The sequence below is a fragment of the Rhinichthys klamathensis genome, unplaced genomic scaffold (assembly GCF_029890125.1).
Source record: "Rhinichthys klamathensis goyatoka isolate OS25496 unplaced genomic scaffold, OSU_Roscu_1.1 h1tg000244l_1, whole genome shotgun sequence".
NCBI lineage: Eukaryota > Metazoa > Chordata > Actinopteri > Cypriniformes > Leuciscidae > Rhinichthys > Rhinichthys klamathensis.
Window position 1 is genome coordinate 986,718 of NW_026606766.1, and position 13,715 is coordinate 1,000,432.

A 13,715-nucleotide genomic window follows, 5' to 3' on the forward strand; every position below is an offset into this window, starting at 1 on the left:
ACGAAAGTCTTACGGGGTTGGAACAACATGAAGGAGAGTAAAATACTAGTGATGTAGTTCTTGAGTCCGGTCTCGAGACCGATTTCTGCTTTCTCGGACTCGTCTCAGACTTGTACCTTTAAAGACTCGGTCTCGACTCGGTCTCGACTCTTCAAAGACTCGGTCTCGACTCGGACTCGGCTGTATTTGAAAACCAACGGACTCGGTCTCGACTCGGACTCGACCCTTCAAAGACTCGGTCTCGACTCGGACTCGGCATAGGCAGTCTCGTCCCCATCACTAGTTAAAACTGCTCCTCTAAACATTTCCCAATTTAGCTTAGTCCGTAGGCCTAACTGTTGATTATTAACTGGACTGATATTAAATCATGAATATTAAAACTGACATGTCGAGACAAAATCTCGACTCGGACCTGCTTCCTCAAAGACTCGGTCTTGACTCGGACTCGACTGTATTTGAAAACCAATGGACTCGGTCTTGACTCGGACTCGGCCCTTCAAAGACTCGGTCTTGACTCGGACTCGACTGTATTTGAAAACCAATGGACTCGGTCTCGACTCGGTCTCGACTGTATTTGAAAACCAACGGACTCGGTCTTGACTCGGACTCGACCCTTCAAAGACTCGGTCTTGACTCGGACTCGACTGTATTTGAAAACCAACGGACTCGGTCTTGACTCGGACTCGACCCTTCAAAGACTCGGTCTTGACTCGGACTCGACTGTATTTGAAAACCAACGGACTCGGTCTTGACTCGGACTCGACCCTTCAAAGACTCGGTCTTGACTCGGACTCGACTGTATTTGAAAACCAACGGACTCGGTCTTGACTCGGACTCGACCCTTCAAAGACTCGGTCTTGACTCGGACTCGACTGTATTTGAAAACCAATGGACTCGGTCTTGACTCGGACTCGGCCCTTCAAAGACTCGGTCTTGACTCGGACTCGACTGTATTTAAAAACCAATGGACTCGGTCTTGACTCGGACTCGACCCTTCAAAGACTCGGTCTTGACTCGGACTCGACTGTATTTGAAAACCAACGGACTCGGTCTTGACTCGGACTCGGCCCTTCAAAGACTCGGTCTTGACTCGGACTCGACTGTATTTAAAAACCAATGGACTCGGTCTTGACTCGGACTCGACTGTATTTGAAAACCAATGGACTCGGTCTTGACTCGGACTCGGCATAGGCGGTCTCGTCCCCATCACTAGTAAATACTGACAGAATTTTCATTTTTGGGTGAACTAACCCTTTAACAGCTCCCTGTTACTTGTATACGAACTAAAAGTCTGACCACAAACTCAACACACATTTATTATTCTGTTGGCTTGCATTGGCACAGAGACTGATGCATTTTTAACTGAATAACAATGAACATTGATTTCAGATTTATCCACCCCTAAACAATGGCTGGTCGATGTTCATGTCGATCTGATGACTCTTAGTAAATTGGTGGTTCTTGGCCAGAATAATCTGCAACAAACCCCACAAAATGCAAAATGACGTGTGTGTGTGTCAGTGGGATGCAGAGGACTCATGGACTCTGTGAGGAACTGCAGTGTGTTGTGAGATGTGGCCATACGGCAGGAATACGCCTCCATCTGCCTCCTGAAATACAGCTCGTGTGGTGTGATTGTAGACAAACACCTCCTTCATTCTCTCCATCCATCTCTCTATCTCTCACACTCTGTTCAAGTGCTTTCAGCCATAGTTTTTTGGATTGGTGCTCTACCATTGGGGAATGGATTAACATCTTTATGAAATTTCACAAAGAAATTATTTTGTCACTAAAATCTTTGAGAGTTATCTTCCCTAGTCTCTCTAAAGATAAGAGCCTGTACCCTGAAGATGCTTTACACGACTGGAAAGTATTCCTGCTGCCTGTCTAACGCTCGTATAGGCTTGTCCACGGGGAGCTTTGTTTTTCCATTGAATAAAGTGGTCGATTTTACCTTTTTCGCTGAGGGAACTCTGGATTAATAAGAGCAGACCTCAGCAGGGGAAATAATTCTGAATGCAAATTATAAAAGGCAACTAACCATATAATCATGTTGATACAACTGTTGTACTATGTCTGTCTGTGTATTAGTTGTGAGTTTTCAGTGACAGGTTAAAACGTTTCAACAGTAGGTGACAACAAGTGACTGTCTGGATGAGTGAATCAATTGAATCATCAATTTAACGGTTTTGTTCAAAAAAGCTGGTTAATTTAGGAACGAACATGTGACTCTTGTTTATTGACCTGTTGTATAAATGCAATACAACATTTTCACATTCGTGCTGTTTTTCCACATGCTGATTTTTTTTTTTAAATAAATAGACATTAACTTTTAAAAGGGAGAAGAATATTTTATATTTTATATATTAATATATTGACATCCTATACTACATTAAACGTACATTAATACGTTTAAAAGTTTATATTTTAACAACATATTGGAGTAGAAACACAATTATATAATCAGAAAGTTGATATAAGAACTGCCTTATGTACAATTTAAATGTTTGCATACATTCATGTTTTTATTTGATATATGAATTGATATAGAATCACACTGTTAAATCTTTATCAAAACCCAGCCCTATTACCAATAACAATTGTTTTTGTTTATTTATGAGGAAGTGCTAAATGCTAAATTCTTACTATATACTAAATAAAAATGCAACACAAAGCAAAACTATTTTACATATATGAATGTTTCACCTTTACCATTTATCACTACAAAACTTTGTGGAAAAAAGTTGATTTGATTGTCTTAAATTTATATCTCTTGATCAATCAATTGAAAATAATCAACTCTAAAACATTTCACAGGCTAGAAATGGCTCTTTGTGCTTTCAACAGAATAGTCTCTTAAAAAAAAAAAAAGCATGGTCCAGTAATCACAAACCACTGGCAAATTAATTAAAGTGATAGTTCACCCACAAATTAATATATTTTTAATGAAATCTGTGAGATTTCGGTCTCTCCCAATCTATGACGCTTCAAAATGTCATTGGTTCTTCTGTGACCGAATTTTAATGTGTTATGTACGTTCGCTGATCAATGTTTATATGTTCCTCATATAAATCGATAATGTCTCTTCATCATCTAAACCACTTGATCCATATGGATTCATTTTATGATCTCTTTATGGACAGTTTAGGGTGAATAGACTTTCAGTGGAGGGACAGATTTCATTAAAAATATCTTCATTTGTGTTCCGATTATTAACAGAAGTCATCCAGGTTTGGAACGACATGAGAGCGAGTAAATGATGAGAGAATTTTCATCTTTGTGTGAACTAACCCTTTTAAAGGCATTGTTGAGAAGCTGTGGGACCCCGCGCTGAGCACATGCTGGCACCCTGCGTCCCTCTTACTGTGCCCTACATATTTATAGAGGCTCATGTTCAACTGTCATGTGCAGCTATGCCCTGTTAAACCTCTCCGTCTGTATGTGGGTCTGTCTGTGTCTCCCTGTGCAGCCCTTTCCATCTCTCTGTGTTTCCATTTCTTCTTTATTAATGAGTCGTGACAGTGATATCACTCTAAACAGATAAAGCGGCGTCTCTCTCAATGGTGGTCGGCTCTAGTAAACTCTGTGTTGCCACAGGCAGCCTATCCATCATGCCTTAATGTGAAATGTTGAAGTCTTCCCACTTTTCAGGACCCAATGACTCTCCCAAACACATGCTAGAGATAAGACAGACTACTCAAAACAGGAGAGAGAGGGATCCCTGCCACCCTGCAGATTTTAACTAGCATTTAAAAGCTTTAGATGATTCACATGTTCACATTTTCTTCTGCTCTCCCGCGAGAGAGTCTGCAATTGTATGGCTAGCTGTGAACTGATAATTTAAGTCAATGTGGAAATCAACTGTATTTTTCTTATGGTGATATACAGTGTTGGGAAAGTTCACTTTCTACATGAACTAGTTAAAAGTTCAGTTCACAAATTTTAAAATGAACTAGTTCAGTTCATAGTTCATACTTCACAATTTTGAACTAAGTTCACGGTTCCAAAAAATTAACTATAGTTCATAGTTCTTTTTTTCCATATGTTGCACCGAGCTATTTTTTTCTTTTTTATTGCCACAACCACAGACAGCAATTATTTTATCGGTGGTTTGCACAAAAATGTAAGATTTTTCCCATCCTCACCGACCTTGTCTTAAAACTGATCATACGATACGACACCTCCTCGCTGCTTTGTCGACTACATGCTGCGTTATGTCTTGATGACGCATGCGGCGGCCGCGGTGCGACACTGGTGGCTGGTGTTGCCAGATTGGGTGTTTTTTCGCTACATATTAAGGCCTGTTTACGTGTGTTTTAGCCGGGTTTTCGCCTGGAAGGCTCTATAGAAATCTGGCACCCTATTGAACGAAGTTAAACTGAGAGAGCGTGCGTTCACAGACACCAGAATGAACGCGTTCACACACAGTAACGTTCATCAGGCAGTAATACATACGTTCAGTTCACGTTTGCCCAAAAAAATGGGCGAAAACGCGTTCAGGTGATATACTTCCAAGAGAAACTTAATTTTCCCATGAGAGAAAATGGGTAGTATGCGATTTTATCCATCTGGATTGTGAAAAGTGTGAATTACATGTAAAAAATATATATATATTCATATTGACTTTAAGAATGTATTATGTTTACAGTAAGAAAAAAACTTTTGTCGTTTGGATGAGGATACTTTTTTCAGCTGGTCTGTTCACAAGGAGTCATAGTTTCATTATGAACATCATATGCACAAGCAATTGGGAAATTATTCAATCTTTAAGCATTTAATAATTTCAAAGTCAATTATGTCTGTATGTACGTGAGCTTGAACAGGTGGGTTTTCTGTACTACAAACATCTACTAAGAATGTAAAATCTTTTACTTGTTCCAAAAAATGTTTTCTCTTTTTTTGCGATGCTAAAGTTCCCCATGAAAATGCAGACTGCAATATGTCACATGTCTATCTTCAATAGAAGGAAACTTTAGAAGCCGTTTTGGCGGCTGATTCGCGACCTCCTGCTGTTCTTCCAGACTCAAGCAGCTTCTCCACACACTCATGGAAACAAAATCCCTGCATCCGTTTTCCCCAGTTTTGGTTGAGATGACAATATTTAGACACTCTGATGGGTTTTTCTGTGCTTGTTTTATCAAATGTACCAGCTCGAGTCTGTCAGGTCAAACTAGATCTACAAGAGTAGTGCTGGCAAACAGGCAGAACTGGTTGTAAAAATGAATAAAACGAAAAAAAATTGAATTATGACCTTCCAAAAATGATCTAGATCTTAGGGAATAAAATCAAATTCACATTAGGCACCAACCGCATCACACATTCATCATGCTGTAATAATTTAGTCTTTAAAAGCACTTCCACAGGCTCCTTCAGCACTGCAGTGAATGAACTCAAAGTAAATATAGAAGAGCCTTTTGTGCTTTAAAAAGCTTGCATTGATTCAAAATGAAATCAGCTGATAATATTTGAAACACTTTGCTTGCAGAACGAGTGCGGTATGAAGAACAGGATTTGTCCATTATCCTTGAGTTATAAAGACACAAAGAGAGCAGTTCTGAAAGCATTTTACAACTTATTGACCAGGATTATATCATCCTTTAAACCCCAGATAAAGTAAAACTCAAGGAAAAACATGTGACTGATAGGAAACTGAAAAGCACCTTGACCAGGTAGACTCAAAATTGAGACAAAGCTGCATGTCCTGACTGAATGCTTAAAGTTTAATGAAAACCTTGAAATGCACTTCAACAATATTAAACAGACATGTCAGAAATTTGACAGCATGCTGAACGATGAAAAAGGACCAACCGTACAATATGTCTCTGCTTGCCATCAATTAACTCTTTCTCTCTCTCTCTCTCTCTCTCTCTCTCTCTCTCTCTCTCTCTCTCTCTCTCTCTCTCTCTCTCTCTTCTCTCTCTCTCTCTCTCTCTCTCTCTCTCTCTCTCTCTCTCTCTCTCTCTCTCTCTCTCTCTCTCTCTCTCTCTCTCTCTCTCTCTTTCTCTCTCTTTTTCTCAGGAGGCCATCATCACCGGCCTGTTCCCTGAAACGACATATTCTGTTACTGTGGCGGCGTATACCACTAAAGGAGACGGAGCACGGAGCAAAGCCAAAGTAGTGACCACGACTGGGGCGGGTGAGTGTGTGTTTTATTCCACTCACAGATTAAGAGTTCATTGAAAGTTTAGAGTTTAAGTGCATTTAGTATTTTCAGAGGTAAAAAGTTACACCACACACCTCCAGCCCACGATGACCTCACAGCGACCTCCACTATCACTATAGCTGTATTTTCAGCTTTACACCCATTTCATCATCTGAACAATCTGGCTGAGGGGCGGTAGATTATATAGAAGTCGAGATTCATTCGCATCATTCTTTTTCTAGGGTAAGAGAGGATTTATCAATGTGGTGCCTTACAAAATGAATCAGGGTGACCATACTTTACACCAAAAATGGGCTGTGCAATATTGGAAAAAATATGTATATATTGTGATATAGTGATATATATTATTCATTTCGCAATATATATATATAGATATATATATATATATATATTACGAAATGAATAAATAAAGACATTTTCACCAGATGACTTTTAGAATGATTGGGGTAATTTTGTTGGAGAGTGAATCTGCACAGAAAAATAAAAAAATAAAAAATAAATGAATATGCCTTTTAGGGGTGAACAGTACTTTCAGTAACCAGAAGTGAACGAAGAAAATAAATGAAAAAGTTTTCATAGGTCATATTTTCACTGTATATAATATAATAATTTTAATCTTATTATTTAAATACAAATATTAAACAAAATAAGCAATATTTGACTATTATTGTAAAATGTAAAAGAAAAATTATGAAAATAATAAAAAATTCAATTCATTACTCAAATATTTGTTTCATTTTCAAATGTTAAACCATTAAGCTATTATTTGGGTTGTTTGCCGGCAAATAAATACATATATTGCTAGAACGCTTCACCAATATAAAATGAAAACAGAACATAAAATAAAATATTAGCTGAAATTGAATACTATATCAATGATACTAAAATAACACTGGTTTCGGCATCTAAGTGTGGCTTGATTCACAGTAAATAAAAAAAAACAATCTGAGACGCTGAAACGCTGTCATACCGTAATCTCTATTTTATTTCTCACGCAGCCCTACATCAAAATACCATACTGAAATAAAGCTGTGTTTACTCTAGTATTAGCCATGACTGTCAAAATGACAAATAATCTGACGGATATCTCGCATCTCAGTTCCAGGCAAGCCCACCATGATCATTAGCACCACCATCGGGAACACAGCTCTGATCCAGTGGCAGCCTCCTAAAGAGATGGTGGGAGAACTGATGGGCTACAGACTGCGCTACAAGCGGGAAGAGGAGGAGAACTACACCAGCCGTGACTTCAGACGCAGCGACGACCACTTCACCGTCACCGGCCTGCACAAGGGCGCCACCTACATTTTCAAGCTCTGTGCCAAGAACCGTGCGGGAAACGGAGAGGAGTACAGTAAAGAGATCAGCACCCCGGATGATGTTCCCAGCAGTTACCCACAAAACCTCAGAGTCGTGGGCCTGACCACCACCACCACCAAACTGGCCTGGGACCCCCCGCCTCTGCCCGAGAGGAACGGGAAAATCGTACGCTACGTGGTGGTGTACCGTGACATCAACAGCCTTCAGAACCAGACCAATGGTACCGCCGAGACACAAATGACCATCCAGGGTCTGCAACCGGACACCACCTATGACATCAGAGTGAGGGCGTTCACGGGGAAAGGTGGAGGTCCGATAAGCCCCAGCATCCAGAGCAGAACCATGTCTACCTCCATGCCTGGTGAGTTAATAACTTAAAGTGCTCGGACTGACGTCCATATTCATTATCAGTTCAGTCAGGACCACTTTGAGAATTACATTTATTGACAATCTTTGGATTTGGCGAGAGGCTTAGGCGGTAACACTTTACTTGAAGGGGTGTGCATAAGACTGACATGACACCTTCATAATCACATGTCATGAATATGAAGGAGGTTTCATGCATGTTTATGACAACTGTCATTAAGTGTCATTCGCTCAATTATGACATTTTGAATGCAAATATGACATTGTTTGAGATGTCTTTGTTATGACAACTTGACATAAACCAATACATCATAACCTGTCAGTGTCTTTGTCATGACAACTTGACATTACCAAGACAACATATATTGTCATAAATATGTCATAAACATGACATAGCCGATTAATTATCAAACTTAAGAAACCACTTAGCTTCATGGGTTAACATTACATTAAACTGGCATGTGGTTGGTTTTGACATTGGCTGTCATGAGGCATTATAACTGTGTCATGAATATTTTTCTTGACCTCAACTACATTGGTACAATTTGAATTTGTCATTAAAATGTTATAATGGCCTCATGACAGCCAATGTCAAAACCAACCACATGACAGTTTAATGTAATGCTAACCCATGAAGTTAAGTGGTTTCTTAAGTTTGACAATTAATTATGAAGGTGTCATGTCAGTCTTATGCACACCCCTTCAAGTAAAGTGTTACCCCTTTGGGTAACCAAATGTTTCTTAGCATATGTTACAGAAGGAGATACAATAGAGTTTCTATACAGAATCCAATGCTCTATTATGAAGATGCTAGGAGGTGGAGGTGGAGGTGGGTGTAAATGTCTGTGCGGAGCATTCGTTGAATGAGCTTAAATACTAGTGTAATAATAGTGGTGGAGGAAGTACTGAATCTCAGTACTTAAGTAAAAGTACAAATAACCAGAGACATATTTACTTTAGTGAAAGTAGAAGGATCACAATGACAACCCTACTTAAGTAAAAAGTAAAAAGTACCTGATTTTAAATGTACTTTAAGTATTAAAAGTAAAAGTACTTGCATAACAATTTATTCTCTTAATGTCTTTATTCTAATGATTAATAAAACAGTTCATCCTAACTCATTCAACCTAATAATCCTATAATGATGTTCAATAATGATGGAAAAGCCGTTATTTTTAAAGTTTTTGTCACCATTTCTGAACAAGCTTGCAATTAGGCAATATACACATCAAGCTTAATTTGACGGGGTTTGGCTGTAAACGCGATTAATTTATGGCGTAATTCTGAACCTCTTGGCTTGCCATACTAATCCTAACCAAACGTATAATCGGCTACACACACACCCCACACCACTACTAAACCTACCCATGCGTATCAAATGCACGTAAAAACAAATTTCCGCGTATAAATTGCACGATAAACACACTGCGTGACCGGGTTGGCCTTAATATTCCTGAATTAGAAGTCTCCCAAGGACCCCCAAGCTTGTGCCAGGCTGCAGCCTTTGTCTTTCCATTCATCAAAGATCCTCCGACTCCCACTGGTTGTCTCTCATCAGTTATGAAAATGTACAGAACGTTGTAGAAATGTAGTGGAGTAGAAAGTATAATAATTGCTGCAAAATGTAACGAAGTAAAAGTAATAAGTATGCACTATTGATTCTACTTAAGTAAAGTAAAGATATGTGAAAAATTTACTTAAGTAAATTAACTAAGTATTTGTACTTCGTTACCAGTGGTGGAATGTAACGAAGTACAAATACTTCGTTACTTTACTTAAGTAAATTTTTCACGTATCTGTACTTTACTTAAGTAGAATAAATAGTGCCTACTTTTTACTTTTACTTCGTTACATTTCGCAGCAATTATTATACTTTCTACTCCACTACATTTCTACAAATCTCTGTTACATTTTCGTTAAATTTTCTGATCAGTATTTCCCCTGCCAAAACGTAATCCTGACCGTCCGTTCATCGCACATTTCTGTCTCACCAGTGAAGTTTGGCTGCCATAGATATAATAACCCGGTCACACTAAATGCGTCTATATAGCACACAGTGTGTTTATCGTGCAATTTATACGCGAAAATTAGTTTTTACATGCATAGGAAACGCATTGGTAGGTTTAGTAGTGATGTGGGGTGCGTGTGTACTATACGTTTGGTTAGGATTAGTATGGCAAGCCAAGAGGTTCAGAATTACGCCATAAATGAATCGCGTTTACAGCAAACGCCGTCATATACGGCGTTTTAACATAATATGTGTTTATATATATATATATATATATACCGTATATAGTAAGGGTATATAGTAAGCTTGATGTGTAGGCTATATTGCCTAATTGCATGCTTGTTCAGAAATGGTGACAAAAGTATTAGGTTGAATGAGTTAGAATTAACTGTTTTATTAATCATTAGAATATAGACATTAAGAGAATAAATTGTTATGCAAGTACTTTTACTTTTAATACTTAAAGTACATTTAAAATCAGGTACTTTTTACTTTTTACTTAAGTAGGGTTGTCATTGTGATCCTTCTACTTTCACTAAAGTAAATATGTCTCTGGTTATTTGTACTTTTACTTAAGTACTGAGATTCAGTACTTCCTCCACCACTGTTCGTTACATTCCACCACTGCAGCTGACATTGTTTAGCGATCAGTCGTCTGCCTGAACTATACGCTTGAACTCCATTCGATCACTCAAGCTCTATTTCTTGAGCATCTGCATTCGTCCACCAATGTAGATGAAACTGCTCTGAAATACAGCTGAAACTCGAAAAATTGGAATATCGTGCAAGAGTTAATCTATTTCAGTAATTCAAATTAAAAGGTGAAACTAATATATTTAGTATATAACTATATACATAATGCATGATTATACTTTTCAGAGGGTTGACATTTCTGTATTTAAAATCCTTTTTTTTATTGATTTCATGTAATATTCTAATTTTCTGAGATTTTGAATTTGGGGTTTTCATAAGCTGTAAGTTTAATCAACTTTAATCATCAATATTATAACTTTTGCACGATATTCTAATTTTTCGAGTGTCACCTGTACTCTTGCACTGCTGTTCCGAGGTGATACTGTGCCACTACTGAATCTATAGCATCATAACAAAAAATGAGTGTTTTAGTTGAGCTGTGAGTTTGAATTGTGCAGTCTGAATTGAATGTGATGAGAAAAAAAGACTGAATTCAGGAATGAATAACTCTTATGAGCTGGTTTATTCGATTAATGAATTAGTCAAAGAGACTCACAAATCAGAAGTCGCTCCCTCAAAAGTTCTAAAAGAATTGTTAATGGAATCATTAAGGAAATAAAATTGGAATTCAAATCAAAGTCGTATTTACCAGAGACAACCGTTATTGCTCAGAAACTGCTCTCGCAAATCTCAGGAGATTATTGTAAGGATTAGTTATGTTTCATTTATGAATCATCTTTGTCTCAGATGTCTTCATTTGGAGAATTAAAATAGTCGCAGATTGTTGACATCATTTGATCTTGTGAGAATTTGTTATTTTAGTATGATTTATGTGCTATAATAGTTTTTGTTAATATTTTGAATGAAATTTTATTTAAGTTAAATTAAATTAAATCATATTTTTTAGAATTTTAGAATTTTTGCCTTGGATACCTACTGAAAAAAATTAATAATAAAATAAATTGTATTTTTTTTCAGTTAATGTTTATTCCTTTTACAGTCCTGTTACCCATGTACTTACTATGTACTTATTATAGTAATTATAATTACTGGGTAATAACTACTAACCCTGAACCTACCCCTAAACCCATGTACTTACCTTATATTAGCCAGTACTTTCTAGGTAAGTACACTGTAAGTACACGTAAGTACTGTGCTGTAAAAGGAAGCGTTACCGTTTATTTTTCATTTTAAGAAATGAAAGTGTTTTTTATGGTGCTAGAGAGTTTTTTTCTAAGGAGAAAAATCTGAAAAGCAGGAGATTTAAGAAAAAAACATCCCCATTTAATCTCATTGCTGTTCGGAAAACCATCTGAGATATTAGAGAGATTCTGTGTTTGCTAATGGTTTGGTCCAGTGAGATTCCACTGTGGGAGGAGACACTCAGTGCTGTGTGATAAAAATAGAGCCAAGCGGCTGAAAAAATGCCTTGTCGCATGATTCTGTGGACAGCCGCATCTGTTAGGACACAATCATGAGTTAACTCAGACAAGATTTGATTCAGTGCGATCAAATACTGATGGATGATGTCAGTTCCCACCCAAAAACATTTTCCACTCAACACTCAGTTTCTGCTAAAAAATGTGTAACGTTATGCTAGTAAAGTGTTTTGTGATTGTCATATTAGGTCCTTTGTTTTGCAAAAAGCTCGAGGCAGTCATTACGTTTCAGCCATTTTTCTGTTTGTCGGTTTGTCTCGTACACACGTTCATTGAAAAACTCTCACACAGAGCAGATGGTTGGAGACGTATGGCTTGTGAATTGCAGTCGCTGCAAAACTTTACATATGGCTCATCTTATGCTAGAAACATTAAAGGGTTACTTCACCCTTATGTCGTTCCCAAACTTGTACGATTTTCTGTCTTCCATGGAACATATGGACTACCTTTGTGTTATTTCTGGAGCTCAACAACATCCATTTTCATTTCCTTTTGTGCTTCACAGAATATTGTTATACGGGTTTGCAACTAGGCAATGAATTGTCAGATTGTGGTTATTTGATCTAATCACAATTATTTGAGATATTAAATAAGGGTTAAATTAATGGTCGAAAAACTCTCCGATTTTATTGTTATTTAACATTTGCGTCATGCCAAACATTCTTGGTGCTTAGAATTTCACTTTTTCTTATATTATATTATATTATATTATATTATATTATATTATATTATATTATATTATATTATATTATATTATATTATATTATCAAGAAAAACATATTGACCTATTTAGTTGGTTACCAATAAAATTAAAAAATTATAATATAAGGCTTACATTGTGACAAGAGCAAAAGAGACAATTAAATAAGTCATCGCAAATACTTGTGCAAATAATCGTCATCGCAAAAAAAATCATGATTGTGACGGGCGTATTTGTGATGAAACAATGAAACAATTCGATTTTGATGAACTATGCCTTTAAATATGTCTGCTGAGATGGCGTCTCTTTCATTTCTCTGCGCTCTGACTCCTCAGCTTCCCTATAGCATAAAACACATGCAGAGAGCAGATAGTCGGCTTTGATTTTTGATGTGTGGTTTGAGATGAAGGCGTTATCAGTCTCAAACTGCATGTTAATCAGTGCAGTGATGCGTTTCCTCTGCCAATCACTGAGCCGGTCTGAAAAGAGATGGGGTGAGGAGTCTGTGACATGCAGTAACTCTCTTATTCTCACCTCCTCTACAGAGTTCACTAAAAACTTTGGTGTGAAAGCTGTGATGAAGACCTCTGTCCTGCTCACATGGGAGGTGCCGGAAACCTACAAGTCCCAAGTGCCTTTCAAGGTGCCTTTTCCCTGTCATTCCACAGTTGTGAAGTAGAAAATGCAGTGTAAAATGAGTCTCATTGTGTGATGGATTTAACATGTGCCCTCCCTGTGCCAGATCCTGTATAACCAGCAGAGCGTTGAGGTTCAGGGCGACCTGAAGAGAAAGTTGATCACGCGTTTGCAGCCGGACACCGATTACTCCTTCGTGTTGATGAGCCGAGGGAACAGCGCTGGTGGACTACAACAGCAGGTCTCCATACGCACCGCCCCGGACCTGTTCACCAGCAAACCGGCCCACCAGAAACAAGACCAAGAGGAGGGCGGCAAACTCACCATCACACTGCCCAAAGTGCACAACAGCGCCCTCGTCAGGTCAGTCAAGTCAAGTCAACTTCATTT

The 13,715-nt window shown here is 38.0% G+C and overlaps 1 protein-coding gene across 18 annotated transcripts in view; it reads left to right on the forward strand.

Annotated features, from left to right (window-relative positions):
* Nucleotides 1-13,715, forward strand: part of ptprfa (protein tyrosine phosphatase receptor type Fa) — a 260,132-nt gene that overhangs the window by 192,971 nt on the left and 53,446 nt on the right. For all 18 annotated transcript variants that reach the window (XM_056266079.1, XM_056266086.1, XM_056266081.1 and 15 more), the window contains 4 exons: nt 6,019-6,136; nt 7,263-7,844; nt 13,235-13,332; nt 13,432-13,688. In XM_056266079.1, coding sequence (XP_056122054.1) covers nt 6,019-6,136; nt 7,263-7,844; nt 13,235-13,332; nt 13,432-13,688 — 1,055 coding nt within the window. The remainder of the gene's footprint in view (nt 1-6,018; nt 6,137-7,262; nt 7,845-13,234; nt 13,333-13,431; nt 13,689-13,715) is intronic.